Source organism: Anticarsia gemmatalis, chromosome Z (genome assembly GCF_050436995.1).
Source record: "Anticarsia gemmatalis isolate Benzon Research Colony breed Stoneville strain chromosome Z, ilAntGemm2 primary, whole genome shotgun sequence".
Classification (NCBI taxonomy): Eukaryota; Metazoa; Arthropoda; class Insecta; order Lepidoptera; family Erebidae; genus Anticarsia; species Anticarsia gemmatalis.
In genome coordinates, this window is record NC_134776.1 from 5,674,432 (window position 1) to 5,695,741 (window position 21,310).

A 21,310-nucleotide genomic window follows, 5' to 3' on the forward strand; every position below is an offset into this window, starting at 1 on the left:
TAGGTACTTGGGAGTCCATTAAGGTAAATATATTTTAGTTTCTTTTACGTACATTTTCTTACAAATGTTGAAAAAATATACCCCTTTTTATTAAATAAATAAAAATCTATCTGTTAACTATCTTTGTGCCAAATTTCATGAAAATTCGTTCAGCAGTTTTAGCGTGATTGAGTAACAAACTTCATCCAAACATCCAACATCTAGATACTAATTAATTATACACAATTATCTAGGTTGTAGGTAACACAATACTAGCAATCTTAATTAGTTTATCTATCTAAATTCGAGTTTCAAAACTTGTGTAAGTTCACGTTGTTATTTCTTAAAATATCTGAATTAAGGATACGATTTCATGACCTGAAAATCGCAGTTCCTATGCCTGACTGCCACGTGCCGCCTCTTTGGCGTATTTCGTCGAGTCTATTTTAAATTTTGAATGTAAAGCGCTTGCTGCTCGATAGTACGCTACTTTGTAGTCAACCGTTACTGACCAGTGATTGACAATCAAAGCTCGAGCCTTTTGTATCAAAAGATTTTCACGCGCTCTAAGCGACACTGCATGATTTTTGTAAAGCAAGTCGATTTGAACAGCTCACACGTGGCCGATAGATTTCAAACTAATCGGTAGACCATGAGTAGTAACCAGACAATGGATATACCTTAGAATGCATAATAATATATACAGAAATAATATCACGTCTTTTTCCAATAGAGGTAGAAAGAGACCAAAGAACGCCAGTTAGTACGATTTTTATAAACTTTCCTTGCCTCATTCATATCCATACCTTGTCACACAGGACCGCCGGTTACGAGTACTACGCAGTACGCACCTGACCTTATTTCAAGGTATCGCTGAGGTGATTCGTGTATGTCTTTCTAAGGCGACCCCTCCCAGCGCTTCTATTTACATACGCACAATATTTTTATACGTCAATCTACATTAATTCATTCTCTCTACATAACCAAACCATCTGAGCATCCCTTTCTTAAGAAATTCTTTAGATTTCTTAAGAAAGGGATGCTCAGATGCGTTGGCGTCAAATTCCGAACACGTGGTGATATAAGTAGCATGGTGACGTCATTAATTCTTTTATTATAAAAAAATCTGTATTTTTATACTCAAAGAATTCGGCTAAATCGTATGAAAGACACCTTAGTTTGGCAACGTCTTTGTCGCGAATGTGGCAGCTACGCTGCTACGACAGAGCTACGAGGTCGTAGGTCATTCAAACGTCAAACAAAGAATTGTGTTACAAATTACTCACAATAATATTTCCTTGTACATTATACAATATAATGGAATATGTTGTCCCCTATTTTAAATTGAGACGTAGATATTTCTGCGTCGTAGAAATAGATAATAGACAGAGGGCTGCGTAGCGTATTCAATGTCGTAACCCCTCAAGTAACAGCAGAATAACATCTTTAAAATTGCGTTACACCAAAATAAGTAGGTAGTTAATCTACAACGTATTTATTTCCTTGTGATTTTGTAGGTATAAAAATGTAGAAAAGGTATTTTTAACCTCGGGAAATCTTTGCACGCGGATGAAGTCAGGGGCAGAAGCAGTTGGATATTTTTAAAGAGTTTCTGTGTGACAATCAATCCCACAAGACCCGATGCAATGATATTATTTAGTAGTGCCGAAATCATTAAGAAAAAATAACCTTCAACCATTTTTATTCCATTAAAAAGTCCTACGTAGTTAATAGTATATACATACTAGGTTAGGAGTAAACAAATATCTCCTCCTCTAAGAATAAATTATGATTCTAAGAAGATAAGAAAACATACAATAGTAGTGCAATAAATAGGTGTTATTGTTACACAAAAGACTAGTACAATAACTGTGAAAAGGTCACTAAAGAATTGAATCATGTTTGTTTACAATGTTTTACACAAATCTTGACCTCACGGTGGCATAAGTATTGTTTGTTCTATTTCTGTATTTACTATTACGTACTGATGTTTACGATACGGTACAGGCTTCTAAAATACGTATAAACTATCGCGTTGTCAATAGTACATAATATATTTTTGACTGAAAATATTCATTCGATTTTTACTACTGATCATCAACTAATACGCAAGGAAAATAAAATTGCTTTAAAGCGAATATAAATTAGTAATTTTACAAATTATTTTCATTGGTAAAAATTACATTAAAAATATGACAGAGTAATATATTGACCTTAAATGCTAAAGCCTATAAACGAAGTCGCAATTAATTGAAAAATATTATTCTTCGTCTAAATACTATATTGAATTTTCAGTCTGTTCGCTATCAACTCAAAAACTACGGACATTAATTATGATAACTGAAGATTTCGAAAGAAAATGTAGAGTTGCGATCAGGCTCCACGTTAATGAAATAATATTTATCAGATCCGCTTGTCTATAAACATATTATTCGTGAATTTCATAAATTGTGTGCTTGTTTGAAAAAGTTACACATGAATAAATCAATGTTTGATAAACAGTCAAAATCAAAATCAAAATCAAATCATTTATTCATTTAGGTCAAATATTGACACTTATGATAGTCGTTACAATTACTGAATCTACCACTAGCTCGGAAAGGGGGTAGAGCCTTATGAGAAGAGCTAGCGAGAAACTCACGGCCACTCTTTTCAATCGCCAAAAAGTTTTACAATGTGGTTGATACAATAATTGATCATGCGAGGAGCTGCCAACAATCAGCGATATAGACTAAACGTCAATTAAGTTAAATGAACATAGCTAGGTTATTTATTAGTCTCTGATCATACCGTATGTTGGGAGCACCTACTAGCATGTGATAATAAGAATAAGAATATGGGCAGCAAGTGAGCACACTGGTTGTGAACATTATAAAAGAAAAAAGTGACAGTTTTATGAATAACATCAAATTGTACGTAACATCACCTATTTGCATCATTAATTGCCCATATTTTACAATATTTAGACCTACTGCTACTGAGTTTATACAATTTATGGCAAAGTTCCCTAATTTCAAAGAATCCTAATCAAGCGAGCGACTAATCCCAAGAGCTATTGTCGTTTAGATACTCATCAATTCTGTAATAAGCTTTCCTAACGAGATGTTCCTTAACAGCAACTTTGAATTTTGGCAGGGGTAAATCCATGATGTGCTTTGGAAGCTTGTTGAAGAAACGAATGCCGAGACCTACAAACGAATTGTGCACCTTGTGTAAACGATGATGAGGACCTACTAATTTGTGTCTGTTTCTAGTGTTGTAATTGTGTCTATCGCTATTTGTTGCGAAAGTCCCTAAATTTTGTTTTATATACAACAAGTTTGCAAGCACATACTGTGATGACACCGTCAGTATCCCTATCTGCCCAAAAAGCTCTCTCAAGGAGTCTCGCGCTCCTAAACTATAAATTGCACGGATAGCTCTTTTTTGAAGGACAAAAATAACATCTATATCAGCAGCCTTACCCCACAGTAATATACCGTAGGACATGACGCTGTGAAAATAACTAAAGTAAACCAGTCTTGCCGCATCCACACCAGCAAACTGTCTTACTTTTCTGATTGCGTACGCGGCGGAGCTGAGTCTCCCCGAGAGATGCGCTATTTGAGTGCCCCATTGGAGCTTGCTATCCAGACTGATACCTAAAAAAGTTGCCGAATCTACCAAATCGATAGTTTGCCCATTTACGACTATGTTAGTACCTAAATTCCTCGCGTTGGGCATAGTGAACCTAATGCACTTAGTTTTGTTAGAATTTAATAACAGATTATTACAAGTGAACCAGTTGTGGACCTGTTCAAGAATACTATTGATATCAATAAAACAAGACTTCGAACGATCTACTTTAAAAATGAGTGAAGTGTCATCTGCAAATAATATAATATCACATAAGTCCTGCACCTGAAAGGGGAGATCGTTTATATATACGAGAAAAAGAAACGGACCGAGTATCGAACCCTGAGGCACGCCGAGAGAAACAGCTGAACCTGAAGACCTTACACCATTGATATCTACTCGTTGAATCCTATTACTCAAATATGACGCAAGTAAATCGAGCGCTGTATCCCTAATTCCGTAGTGGTTTAGTTTCCTAAGGAGCGTATTATGTTGGACACAGTCAAATGCTTTGGAGAGATCGCAGAACACCCCAATGGCGTCCTGGGATGTCTCCCAAGCATCATAGATATGCTTGACGAGCGAAATACCTGCATCGATCGTTGACCTACCCTTTGTGAAACCATACTGTTTACCATGAAATAGCTAGTATATTTGAATTAGGTACTCAAACGCTAATAATAAATTACAAATGGAAGAGAAACGTATTATTGTATTTTTTAGGCATCTATTTTTTGTTCCTCACTATCAAAATAATAAAAATGTTAAATAAAACTGATGGCCTAGTTTCAATGTAAACAAACGTGTGACCTAAAAAAGCTATTTTTAAATAAATGATATTAGCAGAGCCATTATTTTATTCCGTGAAATATCAAATATTTTTATATCAGAATATCAAATTGATAAATTAGTCCCGTCATCCCTCACAGTATTGTTATTCAAAGGCCGGCAATCACTAGGAGCTTTGCTTTTAGGGCGCTGTTTGATCCTCTGTAAATTGCTGTTAACCGCTCAATAGGTAACTCGATAAATTAGAAGATGAGCGATATGTTTTTCATTTCCTTATTCGACAAAATAAGACGTCTGGAGAAGACGCCCTCGTAATGCAAACCTAGATTATTTAGGCGACGTCATTCGAAAAGAGTTTTAGTACTATTTGTATCTCGCAATTCTGACTAAAATATATATGAATAATAATGAAGCGAAATGAGTTATATTGACCATAGCAAGTGGCTTATTTTGGTGGTGACAGACGGGAATAGCATGGCCCACCGCCTAAAAATGTGCACTATGAGAAATTCATCAACACAATAAAATATAATCAATAGCAATAGCTTTTTTTGCAGCGACTAAAAAATGTAGCTCCGAATTTCTTACCAACTCTATAAAAGAAATCCCATCATAAGGTGGGGGTGGTTAACTAATTAATAGTGACGAATACCGTTAGAAATTGCATTTAATCTACATCACACAATTTTTTTACGTAAGAATTATGCTCCTAATTTTTACAGTCCTTAAGTGTGATAAACGTAACCAAACTAGCGAACTTCAGCAATATGCCACTGAACTGACATTGAACTTAACTGAAACTTGTCAAGGCCTATCATTCGCAAGCTTCTCATCCAATTTAGAACGCACCTCCATTGTTTCTTATTTCCCATATTTTGCCGGACCGATATTTTTTTTACAAAATATTTATGACAAATTCACCATCAACTTATACTAGAGTAATGTTTCCACAATATTTTAAATTAAGTAGTAATAGGTCACTGATTGTAATTGCTGTGTTGAGGAATAGATTTTCGACCAAGTTGATTAAATATCTTTGGTATTTTGAAAACTATGATAAAATATTGTCACTGCACGTGTGTAGTATTATAGTAATTAATTATAATGAAAGTGCAATAATCCTTCCGATAGTTTCGTAGGACCTATATTTTTTTCTTACCACTTCCTCACCCTACCAAACTCGTGGTCCGCCAGCTTTTTAGTTAAGCAAATAAAATTTTATTGCGCAATTCCTAGTTGTGTAAGTTGGTTTAAAACAATACACTGTAAAAGTCACTGATTGAAATTTTTATGGTGGCGAAAGTGGAAAATATCCTAATGAAGCCTTAACAATAAATCTTTTGTAAATGTTAAAAAACTTAGAAAGTTTCGACGGTAGTGGGAAACCTGTTAGGTATTGCAATTCGTGAAATTACGTTTTCTTGACTGAATATCTTAGAATTCATGGAAATACTGTAAGGTTTCTGTTCTGTGTTTATAGCGAAGTTAATATTGGCAAATAAATTCAACGGTTTTCTTACAAATCAGTTTTCTTGTAAAGGTATTCTAGAAATACAAAATATATTGTTTATATTTTTTTGTATTTTTTGCTCGGCACATATTATTTAAAATTATACAATAATAATTATGCAAATTTTTACATAATAACACATTCATAAATTTTAAATTCGTTTCTACGGACAGCTGACGAAAATTATGAAACCTATATGAATATAGTAGAAAGCCTAGGCATACATTTATCTAGATTTTAATAATTCTAGGCACTTCCAACATAAAGGGGCTGTATGAAATAGGCCACCTGCATAGACCTGCAGGTCTTCGATGATCAAAATTATATACCTCCGCCAGTCGCAACTCTTGCAAAAGGCTCTACTGTTGTTTGATTACGGTGATATTTACACGTATCGTCTTCAATATTGTCAAAAAGTCACGAAGGTCGCGCTTTCTTTCAACTGATAATAAGGTCAAACATACTGATAACAACTTCATGGTTACCGTCATTACGGTCAAGGTCACCGACTTATGCCGGGCGCGATCACGCGTTTCCATTTTTCATGATTTTGTTTTATTTATTATATAATTTTAATATGACATTCCTGTACCTAGACAATTTTATGGTGTTCCATTTCAAAATAATGTTTGGTTCAGAAATTACAATAGAAATGAATTAATATATTTTAATTTTTGTTTTTTTAATTTATATGATTTAAAATACAGTCTTCTTTATTTAGTAGTTACTCGCAAACGTTTGCAACTTGCAAGAAGTTAATTAAAAACAATAACAATTAACCAAAAAGTGTTTTACATTATGTATGTATGTATTTATTAATTACTTAGGTTCTCGTTTCGTGAAAAGTATTAATACATGTTTTCCGTAAAAAAAAATAAACGTAAAAACGAATTCAATTTAATTTTATTTGTCTTCATTATAATTATATTAATGATATTTTAAACAATGCCAAATTCCCAACAACTAGGCTTATTGTCGCCTTCATACGAAACGGCAAATTCGTGGAAACGCGCCGAGCGCGCGAGCCTATGAAATTGGAACAGTCTGAAAAGGCTCTTCGTAAAAAAAGGCTCATAATCTATAACTTATTCTCGACAAGAGCTTTCAGATATTGTTTAAAAAATATTTTCCGTAATTCCCGTGTTCATTTGATATTGAAAACTAAGCAAACAAGTACGAGTCGTTGGCCTACTGGTCAAGGCCATGAAAACATTCGATGACAGGGCTTTGGAGGCAGTCAGTCTGCTCCCGGTCGTGTGTACAAACACATTCCCGGCATTCAAAGTTCTCTTGCAAACGATAAAAATCTTACTTAATCGTATAATGTTTGTTAATCAAACAAGTTCAGATTAAGTTTTCGTTAAGTCTAGAGATAGTTATGTCTAATTGTGGTAGAGAAATACGAATTCGTTTGGCGTATTGGTGCGATTTAGTTATCCTTGATCGTGAACTTTGCCTGGACCCTCTCGTTATAATTTACATAAATCGAAATGGATCTATTTCGATTCTCAGCATGGGCTTTATTTTGTTTGTCGTTACCTTTAAAATTATCAAATGATTTAATAGAGGACAGCATTGCAGTTACAGTACCGAGCAGCGATTTTAAAAGTAAGCAATACTTTCCAACACCTGTGGAACATCGTTTGCGGGGTTTGGAAATATTATTTTGGTAACTTGATCAGTTTGCGTTGTCAGCGATACAAAGAATAATTAATTTAGACTACTTTTCATTACAAATAACGTCATTATAATAAGATTAAAATGTCAACGACCGGAAAGTTATTTTTAAATACTCGAAATATTTTTACTGACCTGATTTTAGTATGATTCGGTTAAGGGTGTTCCGATTTTAAACAATTAATGTGAAGAATTAAAGATGTTTATGTACTAAAACAACGAAAATTTGTTTCAGAAGAAGACTGGCATGGAGATCCGAGAATGGATGGTGAGTGTTTTTGTTTGTATACAGTTTAATTTTACCAATTTGAAGTGGGATATTTGTGTCGTATTTAGTGCTCGCCTTCGTTTTAATGTGATTATGTGAAACAAACAACAAATAATCTAAACAGTAAAGTCTGTGGTTTAAATTCAAGCGGTTATTAAAAGATGGACTAGTGATGATTAAATGTTTCGCTTATCAATTTTGTGGGTAACTTTAAGTAACTACTTACAAACGTTTTTAGTTTTCTTGTTTACGTGTTAGTCTCATATTATGTTTTGTTATAGTACCGGAAATAAAACAGCGTTCTATTCATAAGAATAATTTCACTTATTCAGTTATTATTCACAAAGATTTTGATCATTTTCTCGCTCATTAAAATGCTGTGCGAAACTCTTTCACTACGTTTCTTTCATTTATCGTTTTTTAATGGGCTTATCTACTACGTAAAATATGTATATTTACTTAAACGTCATTTTTAACAGTCTTCTAACTTTAAGTCATACATTTTTATGATTTTTTACTTTTTGTGTAAAAATTAGGCAATTTCAGGTAGATACCTAATATTACTATATTTTTATCAAATCTTAAGATTTTTTTACTGTTGGATTTTTTGGTAAAATGGCTCAAGTACTCATGTAGGAGTAAGAGCTTTATCGAAATAAAAGAAAAAAGTCTCAAGAACCTATTGAACTAAAATAGTTGTTCTTTAAAATGTTTAACATAAATTTTTAACTTTATTTCGTTTTTGATGTTGGTTTTCGGACCTTATTTGCATTGAGATAACAGTCAAATGTCATTTCTACGTATAAACTAAATTGATTAATTAATTAATTGATTGATTATTTAATTCAGTTGGTTGGTTTCTATAACAAAATTGACGAAATACGCGATTTTTACATTTAACCAAATGTCTTTTGCAATGTAATGGGAATCTGTCAGAGTGTTTACGATATTACTGTAAGTGAGGGCGTTTTTAATGCCTGCCAACTTTTACATGGCTTACTTAAGACCTTACATTATTGCTGTCTTTAGCTTAGCTTTACTATTTTCTCAAAGCAAATGAGTTTTACATATTTAGGATTCCTTCTTAATTTTGGATTTAGTTTTAGATACAAGTGCGTTATAATATGGGCTTAATATATATTTGATGGTCAATTGTTTAATAGTTGCGGTGCAAGAATTTATGTGTAATACGTGGGTTTGGAATATAAGTCGTTTTGAAATGGTATTAGTAACTTATTAAAAGGTATATGAACGAATACACAGAGCATTGTCTGACACTTTGAAAATAAGATTATTTTATTCGAGTATTATAAACCTATAGTCATAATTAATATCAGCCCAATACAGCCTACTACTGGAGAGGTCAACCTGTATTATCTGTGTCAATCTATTCCAATTAAGCTACGTTGTCGTTCAATTACTTTTAGCCCTAGAAATATTTTGATGCGAATAATTTATTGCGTTTCATTTTACAGTTATCGATCGCCTTTCGGATTTAGAGTAGGTTAAGCCTTGTAATAGCGTTTCGAACTACTGTAAAAACAAATTAATTCCAACGAATTTTGTAAACACGCGCAATTTTGATCAAAATGTTTTCATAGAATAATAATTATACCCGGTAAAAGCTTTTATCTCTCTTTTATAAATAACTAGCGGCCTGCACGGGCTTTGCCCAGTTTAAACAGTTATTAGGCAAAAAATCCTTTACAACTTTCACATAAACCTGAATCACCGTATCTACTAGAAAACCGCATGAAAAACCGTTGCGTAGCTTTAAAGATCTCAGCATGCATACGCACATAGGGACAAACGCGGGAAGTGACTTTGGTTTAAGTATACTATGTAGTGATTTTTATAATATCATCTGTGCTTATTTATTCTATATATATGGGTGAAATCTATAAACTATTTGCGCTAGGCCTCTTTTCACTTCAGAATGCATTACAAAAATTCAGTCACGGTTGTCGCTACCGAAGATAACTGTGGTCTTTGTAATCTTGTGACATTTGTTGCTTGCTCTTTTTATCAGGTTCTATACCCTTTTAAGAAATTCTTAAATTCAGTAATAATAACCCTAAGTATTTAAGTGTCTTATTTTGCCTTAAGTACTACATAATATAGAAAATCACAAAATTCTTGCGCAAATATAAATCTGACCTTTTTCGGTAACAAAAATGTACCTTTAATACTTTAAGATAAATCTTTTGTTTAAATAATATCGATTGTAAGTATTGTAACTTGTTGGCTCGATACTAAATTGAGTAGGTATCACTGCTTCTTTACAATGGTGGTGACCATCAATCGATTTGCTATTATTTCCATTCAAGGCGTAATTGAGAATTATTTATAACGTGTTGCTTTGAGGGAAACTAGGCCAGGACAAACCGTTTATTTGTACAAGAATACTAAAATTGCACGTGCATAATTGTACTGTCAGATAAGGATCTTAACTATTATTAGTAAGATATTTAGGCTTAGTTTAGTCACTTTCAATCAACTTTAAAACTATTTATGAGTAAAAAAGACAAACAAGTCACTGTGTAACTAATCAGAGAGAAGTAAGCATGTTGCTATTTTTTATCGTTGTTTATGTATAACTGACTAATAATTTATAAAATTACTATTTTCAGGGCATAAAACTTAGTCTGATTGGATTAAAACCTGTATGAAGGACATAGATATTTTTTGGGCGCATCGACGGTAAAAGAACGCCGGTGCTTAAAATATATAGATTAATAGTGTAATTCTGTCGTTCACTATTCCTTAATATTCTTTCATTATTTGACAAACTTACAAACATTTTTCGAGCTCATTTTCATACCTTACACGTCTTATGTTGATAGAAACATTGTTAATGTCGCTAACTAACAGTTTCCGTCGGAAAATGCAACTTTTGTTACTATTTTATTTATTTGTCTTTATGTGGTCGAGTACTTTTTTGGCGCCAGCATCACTCAGCTCTTTTCTATAGTAATCCTACTAATGTAATACATGCGAGAGTTTATAGGAAACAAATGAATGGATTTTGATGAAATTCGGTATGCAGATAGTTATAAACCTAGATTATACTAGACCTAGGATTTTCATCTTGTACTCAATAGTAGGACAGGGGTAATATTTTTTTTACTTATAAGTTTCTCGTATCAAGGTCATGTTATTATTGATATATTAAAAATTGACTACTGATTGCTAAATAGCCTAAATAAATTATAAATCCTTTCTAAAAATCTGAACCCAATATAAGAATTTAACAAAAATATACCCCGATTAAATCGAATAATATAATTTCTATATAATATTAAATATAATTTCAAAACAGTAGCATTTGCGTAAACATTAAAAGTTAGAGTCCTAACTCAATCGTTGTATTTAAATGATTCAAGCATTAAAAGCTAATTATTTCGCAGTGACGTTTCTAGAAAATGTAAGTGATATTTTTCCTTCGATCAGAGCTTGTTGCAGTGATTCTCAAGGAGAGGTTGTTGGAGCGTCTTGAAGTTTCTGCTCGAACAACTCAAACTAACTTTATTCCTCGCGTTACATTGTATTGTACACGTTAATTGTGTCACTGAACAAATCTAAGCACTTAAGTACTAACAGGTGTTTGCTTACTGTCAGATAAAACTGTTTGATAAATATTACAAAACATAATAGTATTTTAAAATAAAATTAAAAAGCTTCCTCGTGACAAAGTAATCTAGGTTATTAAACTATCTATCAATCAAATTTAATAAAAAAAATGATTAATATATAGTTTCAAGTTTAGATAGTTCATTCACAGTTATAATATGAGTAGGTAGTCAATATAAAAAATGTAAGGATTATTGATATCCTAGCAATGGAAGACATAATTTAAGGAAGACGATTTCAAAAGCCTAGTCGAAAAGTTTCAGGACTTAAAATATGTAGGTATGACAAAATTTTTGTACAATGGTTTTGTAGTTTGCCGTCGATAAGTTAAAGACGCCAGCGTAAAGATAAAAAATGCTTTGCTTTATGTCGCGTGGCATGTACTATTATTTCTATAATGACTTAAATAGTTTTCTAAGCATTCAGTATATTATTGCATTATAAGCTAAGATAACACTACTTACCGCAAGCCTTCTCAATAGATAAAAATACATAACAAGGAGTAAAAAACTAAATTACATATATATTCTAACATAATACATTTTTTTACGAAAACTTAAAATTGGAAGCTCGCTCACTGCACTTAGCCACATAGAAAACAATATACAGGGTGTGGCGTAAATAATGGATAATCCTTTACCAGCGGATGGGCGACCACCCAACTGATCTAAATATCAAAATTTACCTCTGGCACAAGTATCATAGTTTTTGAGATTTTGGCCATTTTGTGTGTTTTTTAAAAAAGCGATTTAAGCTCGTTCTTTTTAATGCTGTGATCACAATTTAGGGCTTTTTTTAAATCCGTTTTTTGCAAATAAATTCTGAATAGATGTGCTATTAAATCTACAATCTTGTTTTGTTATTACTACTTGTTTTTTATTTAAATTATGCATTCAAAGTTGAATTTTATAATCTTCCACAAAATTTGTGCAACTTTGAGCACTTGTGGTGAAAAAAAAATGTATGGTGGCTTTACTGCCCACGCCATAAATAATTTCTAAATTTTATTAGAATTCTAAATTGGTATAACATGCAGCAATAATACCGATTATTGTCAAAATATTACAAAGAACTTAAATTATTAACACTTTTGCCGGTCGACTAATTTAATTTTTTCACGCTAAGCGCGTTCTAGATTCCATAGCACATCTGTTCAGGATTTAATTGCAAAACACGGATTTAAAAAAAGTCTTAATTTGTGATCACAGCACCAAAAAGTACGAGCGTAAATCGCTTTCTTAAACACACATAATGGCCAAAATTTTTTGAATTTAAATCCTAAATTAATATGCTATTGAACCTAATATCTTGTTTTGTTATTACTACTTGTCTTTTATTTAAACTATGCATTCAAAGTTAAATTTTATAATTTTTCAACACTTTTGTTCAACTTTGAGCACTTGTGTGCAGTGTTGAAAAAAAAAAGAAATACAAAACATAAATACTATTCAAATAATAAAGATAATTAGAAATCTAAAGAAAACTACTCTGTTGACAAAAAAATCATTTTTCATCAAATTGTAAAACATTGGAATAGACTTCGTAGAAGCAGCACAATTCCAAGCTTTTTTATCATCTAAATAATCTTTAATAGTGTAATAACCCTATAAACACGAATATTTGAAAGCAAACTTAGCTTAAACGCGCTGATAAAATAAAATTAGTAGACCGGCAAAAGTGTTAATAATTTAAGTTCGTTGTAATATTTTGACAATAATCGGTATTAATGCTGCATGTTATACCAATTTAGAATTCTAATAAAATTTAGAAATTATTTATGGCGTGGGCAGTAAAGCCACCATACATTTTTTTTTCACCACAAGTGCTCAAAGTTGCACAAAAGTTGTGAAAGATTATAAAATTTAACTTTGAATGCATAATTTAAATAAAAAACAAGTAGTAATGACAAAACAAGATTGTAGATTCAATAGCACATCTATTCAGGATTTATTTGCAAAAAACAGATTTAAAAAAAGCCTTAAATTGTGATCACAGCATCAAAAAGAACGAGCGTAAATCGCTTTTTTAAAAAACACACAAAATGGCCAAAATCTCAAAAACTATGATACTTGTGCCAGAGGTAAATTTTGATATTTAGATCAGTTGGGTTGTCGCCCATCCGCTGGTAAAGGATTATCCATTATTTACGCCACACCCTGTATAATAAATTATTACATTAAATATTATTTTTATAGTATAAAAATGCGAAAGTATGCTTAAGCATGAATAATAATTGCTGTTGCAAATACGTACGTTTATTATACGTATTATTATGTATAGATTAAACAAAATGCCTATAAGTACAATATAACTAACTAGTTTTAAATGCCAAAAAAATGATATATTATTATGGCCTACAGTAAATGCTCTATTTTCTGATTGAAAAAAGGATTTGTGCCTTAAAACGATGTTGTCTAAATAGAAACATTTGACAAAAAAACATTTTTTGCCCTAAACTATATTAGCTGACAAAATAATCAGCAAAATGACTCACCTGAAATTCTGAAGTTCGGCTCCTCGTACTTCTGGATCTATAAAAAATTATGATCATATAATTATTATGAAAATAATATAGGCTTTTATGCTTTAGAATAGATTAACCGATAATCTTCCAATTAAAAGAGGTATTTAGATCTCTACGCTGGTCAAGCGCGCGTTGGGAGACTTTGCATTTTCTTCAAAGCTAAGCTTCCTGTTTCAGGATACTTTGACACATTTTTTTTCATGAAACAAAGTCAATATTATTTCTTCTAATACGCACATTAGTTGAAAAAATCATTCGAATTTTGTCTGGGTTTCTAATTTTCGACCGCCTTCGTGAATGGCAATGCTTTCGCCAACCCTCCTTTCAGACTCCTATATTTAATTAATACACAAAACTATTCACCTGAAAACACTGCTTTCCTTTTAAGAAAATTATTGTTTAATACGATCACGTAAAAATAAGAGGTCTGATTACTCACCTTGACTTTTCAGGCAATCTCCCGATCACGACCGAAAATGTTCTCGCAACTCTTTCAATCACGAAAAGTTTATGAACTTATGTTCAAGTTTATAGCCCGGTTGTATCCGATTTAGAAAATACAAAAAATAATCAAAAAGATCACTTAAAATATTTAAACAAATAAATATTTTTTTATATTTAATGGCTACTCAAGTCGCAACTGAGAACGGTTCAAGATCACGCAGCGACTGCCCGTAGACTACTGCCAAAATGATTCGAACCAAAGGGTTATCCAAATCAAGAGAGGGGCTAACGTGTTTTGTTATAAAAGGATAGTCTGGCGCATTGCTTCTGTGAGTTGCATTCAATGTTCGCCTTCGGATTGAGTTAATATCACTACAAATGAAAGGCTAGGGGTGACCTAATGATCAGCTCTCAACAGTATCTCAATGGATTGTCCAACGTCTAATCGAATGAAGGGGAGCGAAGCAACGGCTGGACAAAACCATTATACACTGAAAATAATACAGTGAATACGAACTGGTTTCGTTTAATAAAGTATTCCTTCAATGGGCATTGGGAACCCTCTTTGTTTTGATTTTCACGGTTTGTGTAGTTTTGTATTATCTGCAAAAGATTATCGTGTGCAGGAAATTTTAAACCGAGGTAGTTAGGACCTAGTTGCGATTTTAGCATGCATTTTAATCGCACTCCCTGTCATTACTGGACATGCAACGGTTATTTTTGCAAGCCTGGGGATGAACGTGCATCAGGCATCCTGCTGGCATATGGCAGTGATTGAGACTTATGCAAATAAAGCCGCTCACGTGTCATATTACAGAGGATTATTTATTGAATAGGACATGGATCTTGCTGTATATCACACGGGAAAAAAACTTTGATGTAATTTGGTTCAAGTTGATACAAAAGTGGTTTGCATTTTCTATTTTGATTGGACAGTATAGTTGGCAGATGTGCATTTGGAGCTTACAATGCGCATTTTGTGTCTTTTGGGTACGTAATTGTACCTACATCGTTGCATAACTGGAAAATATGTAACGGGCAACTGAAAATACGAAATACGAAAGAAACGAAAAATACAAGTCAGAGTTTAGGAGGTCCATTAACAAAGGACTTTTCCGAGACACGCGGTGCACACGAGAAATGGATTGTGGGAAATTGTGGACAAAAATGGAAATTTCTCTTTGTGATTCACAGGTGATAAAAGACAAAGGCGAATTTTAAGCTAATGTATCAAGTTGAGTTCTCGGAAGGTTTTGTAAGTAGGATAGGACCTTTAAGTTCTACTCCATTTTTCAATTCTATCTACGTAAAATTTTTCACTAAATCCAAAAAATACCTTTTTGCGTGATATACATATTATTATGTACGTATGATTTCAAATACATAAAAAGTAGATGTTTGTGTGTACATTTTTAAGATAGTGTAATACATTTAAAACTAATATTTCACAAAAAGAACTTAACTATAGCGTTTTACACGGAGGGTGTTCTAGGCGCGCCTCTCTATTTTCCTCATTCGTTTATGAACTACGACAATGGTTGAGCACGCGCTGAAAAGATATGCGATCTGAAATCGCTCTTAAGGTTTTTTAAATAATTTTTAAAAATATATCTTATCGGTTGAATGAGTCTATTTTTTACAAAAAATGTTTTTGCTTGATGTCTAGTATACAGATCATCACAATATTAGCAGAAAAAAAGTTTAAATTATTAGTATAAATTAGCTTTTAAAAAAATTACAAATTATCATAATATAACACAATACACAAACCATAGCTGAAATAAGGAACGTAAGAAAAGAAACTATGAATATTATCAGTACACGTGACACGAGGGCGTCCCGATTACTAGCGTTCAACATGAGGTTAGTTTATTAATAGCATTTGTGTTGATTCTAACGCACTAACGTACATCTGGGTTTGTTTTAACTCCGTACAATCAGCGTCTTTTGGGCACATCAATGAATGTTCCGTAGTTTTCACTTTACGCTGCGCGTGAGACGTCGTTCCTTGTAAAAAATGTATAATGTTCGATAAAAATGTTCACGCCTGTTTCTATGACATTTTAATGTAGATTGAAGTGTTAAAACGATAGTTTAGTGAATGGATTGAGTTATTTAGTCTAAAGCTTTCTTTTGACGTGTTCGGTAAATGAAGTAGTGCAGTGTCAAAGTGCATTTTTGTAGTTTATTTTAAAGTGTAGTGCCGTGAATTATTGGATTACTTGCAATTTTTTTTAGGTATGATCTTGGGTTTATGATTTAGTTTTTATTTTTAGGGATATACTTGAAATAGATATGTAAACATAACCTCTTTAATTCTTTATAATCTAGTTCAATTGCAGTGAATATTTTCTAGTACTGACTACTTTTTCAGTACTAATTAGCAATGATTTTTTTCTTCATCTACTATTTGAATAAAACTATATTGAATTCTAATTAGCAGCTTGATCCTAGTAAATACTCAGTGATTAATATTTACTCAATAATTTTGAATGATAAACTTATTCCCGTTTTAATACATCAAGACATTAATTAACAAAATAAAGCGAAATAAATCTATTTAATATCGTCTATTGTCAATAATTACATTTATTAATATTATAGCAATAGTATGCAAATTGTTGTATCCATATTCTGAACACATTTAAGCAATTAGTATAGAATCAAATGTGAATAAGTATCGATTAGTTTATCTGGAGGATTATTGATAGATTTTTTCATACATTGAAACGCATTTAATCACTTTATAAACTCGTTCTAAAACTAAAACTATTTCTTAAAGTTCAATTGCTCATTCGTAAACGTAAGAATATCGACAGTTTACAATACAAATGGGTTATGGGAAATCTATATTTAGCTTACGAATTTATGGCGTTAGCACAGAGTAAAAATCCACAGTAGTGAATCATATGTTATTTGGAACACGCTTGAAGTATTATGTTCGAAGTAGTTGCATTAAGATAAATAGGTCACAATAATAGAGGCAATTAATTTCATAATTCATAAAGGATTATATTTTATGACTACTCTTAGAGCTGTGAGAATGTACCGTCAAGATTTTGTCGGATATTAATGAACATTTTACGATTTTAAGTTTCCATCTCCTTTGGGAGCAAAAGTTATTGAGGTAGGTTAATATATAAGAAAGTATAAATAAAAGAGTTAGACACAGTATTTTCTTTGTGGTCTTCTGCTTGTTCTTCTTTCTTCTAGGCGCCCATAGCCAGTTGAGCTCACCGGTGGGTAAACGATCTGTGGGTGGAGCAACCCTTGACGCGGTTATTTCATAGATGGGTGACCGCATAGTGTTATTTGAACTGTTCGTCTCCTTGCTTTGGAGGGCACGTAAAAAGTAGGTCCCGGTTGTTGTTAATCAAGTCAACAGTCGTTAAGCCACGTCAAAGGCTTCGGGCGGCTTGAACAACTTTGACACTAGGTTGACCACTAACTTTACGATAAAGAAGAAGACATAGTATGCCGAAAACATACTAATTACTAGTATAAATCAGACTCAGGTTCAAAAGTATATAAAACACTCAGAAGCAGGTTATCTGACATTTAAAATTAGCTGAAAGAACTAGTTACTTCGCTTTTTCATGGCTCGGTAGGAATATGCTACAGGAATACTTCAATTGCACAATGCATTAGCCACTTATACTCTGTAGGATTGTATACTGCGATCGTGCATTTAACAAGACGTTTATTATTAAGTCGTTCAATGGCCCTAATGAGCGCTTAAATTGTTGGCTGCTCGTAAACTTACGATAATAAACTCGCACCGAATTAGGTTGCTATGAGTTTGGATATTGCGAAACGGGATTGTTTGAATCGAGAAGTTTGTGCGTAAATAACCATGCCCTAAAATGTATATATTGTTATTTGGACCCCCTTCGTTATAAAACAATTCCAATAGTAGATAATTATAACTCTTGTGTAAAGTGAACTTTTTTAGTCATAACCACAATTTGATATCTTGAGATACTTTATCCCATTGATCAATAGAAAGAATTTGCGTTAAACTATTCAAATTATAGATTAACCTATCCAAATAATTGGTTAAACTAACCAAAGCTTATTCAGGGGTAAGAACAGAATAAAGACATCATAAAAATGTTTAGGCATGATGATGATGTCTAATTGTATAATTTGTTAAACGTATCCATTAACGGTGTTAATACTAAAATCATACGTTTACCTAAATTGCAATTTTCTTCACCCAACTGAAAATTAACCAGAGCCTCTGGCGGATTTTTGAAGAAACCAATGTTGTCTAAGATATGTGGCTACCATGTACTTGTTTTAGACACAGAATCAACCCTGTAATTATTATCATCCATTGAATTCGATTATAATCAAGTACTCAATACAGAAGCAATCTGTATTACTGGAATCCGGAAATTGTGCTATTAGATGTGTGGTCAGAAAACAATATGGCCGCATTAATTGCGTGCGTAGATGAGCTTCGATCGGGTCTTTCGATGTGTCGCAACTATGGCATCAGCGTCTTCTCGGACATATAAAGGCTTTATACCTTTTGTAATACGCTATTAGAAGCATTACTCGATAACAAAGACACAATGTACATAAAGCGGACATCGTTCTACATCTCAGCAACTTACAGCTACTATTATGCTCCTCAAAGGAAACTGGAAACCCCACAATATGTAGTCTAAATTGATTTTCCATTCTGAATTGGACATACAAAGTGACATCGGAAGCGGAAACACCGAGAATATTGTCGTATAGGTAACTGACAATTGGTCGCAACAGCAGTTCCTTGAACTACATACAAGCGAGAAACGTGACACAAATATAATATATTATTATTTCTCTTAACAGTGTGTATGAAGCATTATTGATATTTACTGACGGTAAATACCCTGAATATTTATACATATATCTAGTTATATCGGGATATATCTAGTTCAATGCCCAGTCATTTAAATCAGAGACTCACTTTGAACCCGTTTTTTCGAACTCGAAAACGGTGTTTTAATTTTAAGCTCAACCATAATCGTCATTACATCGGCCTATTTAAACAAAACCTGAATGTATTATAAGAAATTATTATTATTTGCTCCAGCTGTGACGAAAAACATTTTTTTGCAAGCCTTAAAGTTCTTTAACACTTTTCTTGAGCGCATGTTAAGTCACCAACCAGCACTTGGCCAGCATGGCGAATGCAAGCTTAATCCCTCACTCGTTCGGGAGGACACCCTTGCCCATCAGGAGGAAAATAATAATTTACTTTATGATGATATAAATGCAAATAGTATACACCTTTCTGATAAATCACACTATATGTATCTTTAGAACTAAATAAAACCGCCCTGATGGTTTTTTATTTTATCGCGGACAGACAGATATGGCAAGGGAGTAGTTTTTTAATACCATAGCAAAAAATATCCTTGGATTTATCATAAAGTTCAATTAGATTCCGGATTTACCGGCCTAGTTATGCAGGCTACAATGTTACAGGCCAGAAAGAGAACATTCCACACTTTGTTACAATCCCATGAGAGATACTGATATTATACAAACAGGGTTAGTCCAGGTTTAGAAATAGCTAAGTTATATTAGACCTGTAATCACCTGTATATATTCATGTCGTTTGAAGGTTCTTGCAACTAAATTAAGAAGTGTTGTTATTAGTTGTCTGTTCACTTTTAGTACAAAAGCAAGGTTTTTAGGAAACAGATGTGCGACTTTCTACCACTGTCGACTGTCGACATTTTGTACTCTGTTTCGATTTGCTGTCGCGTGTTTGGCTTTTGGTTATGTCCCAATATATCCTTTATTGCAATTAACATAGCCTACACTTTATAGATTTTTTTTCGATTTAGTGATACTCATTAAATTTGTTTAAAGGTTAATACAAACGTATAGAATCTTTAAGAACTAAAGAGTTTTCTGAGGCAGTCCGAAATCTTAAAACCCGTATTGCATTCCACTTGTATTCTCAACTGCTGAGCTTTAGAGTCACGTGTCATTGTCATCATTACGTTAGATATAATAATAGTTGAATCGAGAACCTCATGTGCATTGATAAAGACACAGATACCAGTTAACCGCTGAAACAATAATTGATTCTTAAATCTTCCGACTTCTTTGAGATCCCCAACATTTCTACATTTCTCTTATAAGCTCTTACAACCGCTTAAAGCCTTATAGATCTGGAAAATATAAATTCTTCTATACCGTATTTATTATATTCTAGGTACTTATGTTCTGAATAGCTCACCTCTCACTGGACCTTTGAGTCTTTACTCTCGTGACAGCTTACACGGCGTAATCTTTGTGGTGTAAGAGAAATAAATCCTTTTTGAAGGAATTTGTGGACAGTGAATAGAGCTGAGGTATTTTTAAAATAATATTTTAAGCCGATAACTGGATAGAAATCCATATGCTGCAGACGATGCAAATAGAAATAAAGCATTTTTTTAAACTACTACTTTGCTTTATAAAAGTAACGAGACTTTTAAAAATTAAAGCAAAGTACTACTGAACAATTGATATTTTCCAGAAGTCGTGAAGTCGTTCAATTGCACTTCTTTGTAAGCTAAAAATTTTAATATTGTCTTATCTAGTTTTGAGAGGGACAGCTTTGACATTTTTTCATAAGAGAACAATACTTTTTATTTTGTATAAAACTGAACACAGCTATTTCTACTGCTAACTTTTTTAAGTAGTTTTCTCATTGTAGCTATGTTCACATCGATACTTATTTTTATAACAGAACCTTACAAAAACATACAAGCCACTAACACATTAACGAAATAAAAGCATTTCGAAAGTTTTAAAACTCCACGTTTATTTTCGGGTCTATTTAAATAAATTAATACTATTATTAAGCTTTCAAAATGGTCCAATCAGA

The 21,310-nt window shown here is 32.7% G+C and overlaps 1 protein-coding gene and 1 long non-coding RNA gene across 13 annotated transcripts in view; one reads left to right on the plus strand and one right to left on the minus strand.

Moving 5' to 3' along the window:
• Positions 1 to 14,542, minus strand: part of LOC142986190 (uncharacterized) — a 57,153-nt gene extending 42,611 nt beyond the window's left edge. The window contains exons 1-2 of the long non-coding RNA XR_012960332.1: positions 14,432 to 14,542; positions 13,963 to 13,999 (exon numbers count right to left, since the gene is read on the minus strand). This is a non-coding gene — a long non-coding RNA (uncharacterized LOC142986190). The remainder of the gene's footprint in view (positions 1 to 13,962; positions 14,000 to 14,431) is intronic.
• LOC142986186 (coiled-coil domain-containing protein AGAP005037) overlaps positions 1 to 21,310 on the plus strand; it is a 387,196-nt gene that overhangs the window by 215,352 nt on the left and 150,534 nt on the right. For 10 of the 12 annotated variants that reach the window (XM_076134511.1, XM_076134516.1, XM_076134514.1 and 7 more), the window contains exon 3: positions 7,806 to 7,838. The exons of 1 other annotated variant lie outside the window; for it this stretch is intronic. In XM_076134511.1, coding sequence (XP_075990626.1) covers positions 7,806 to 7,838 — 33 coding nt within the window. The remainder of the gene's footprint in view (positions 1 to 7,805; positions 7,839 to 21,310) is intronic. One more of the 12 variants, XM_076134512.1, reaches the window with a different exon arrangement.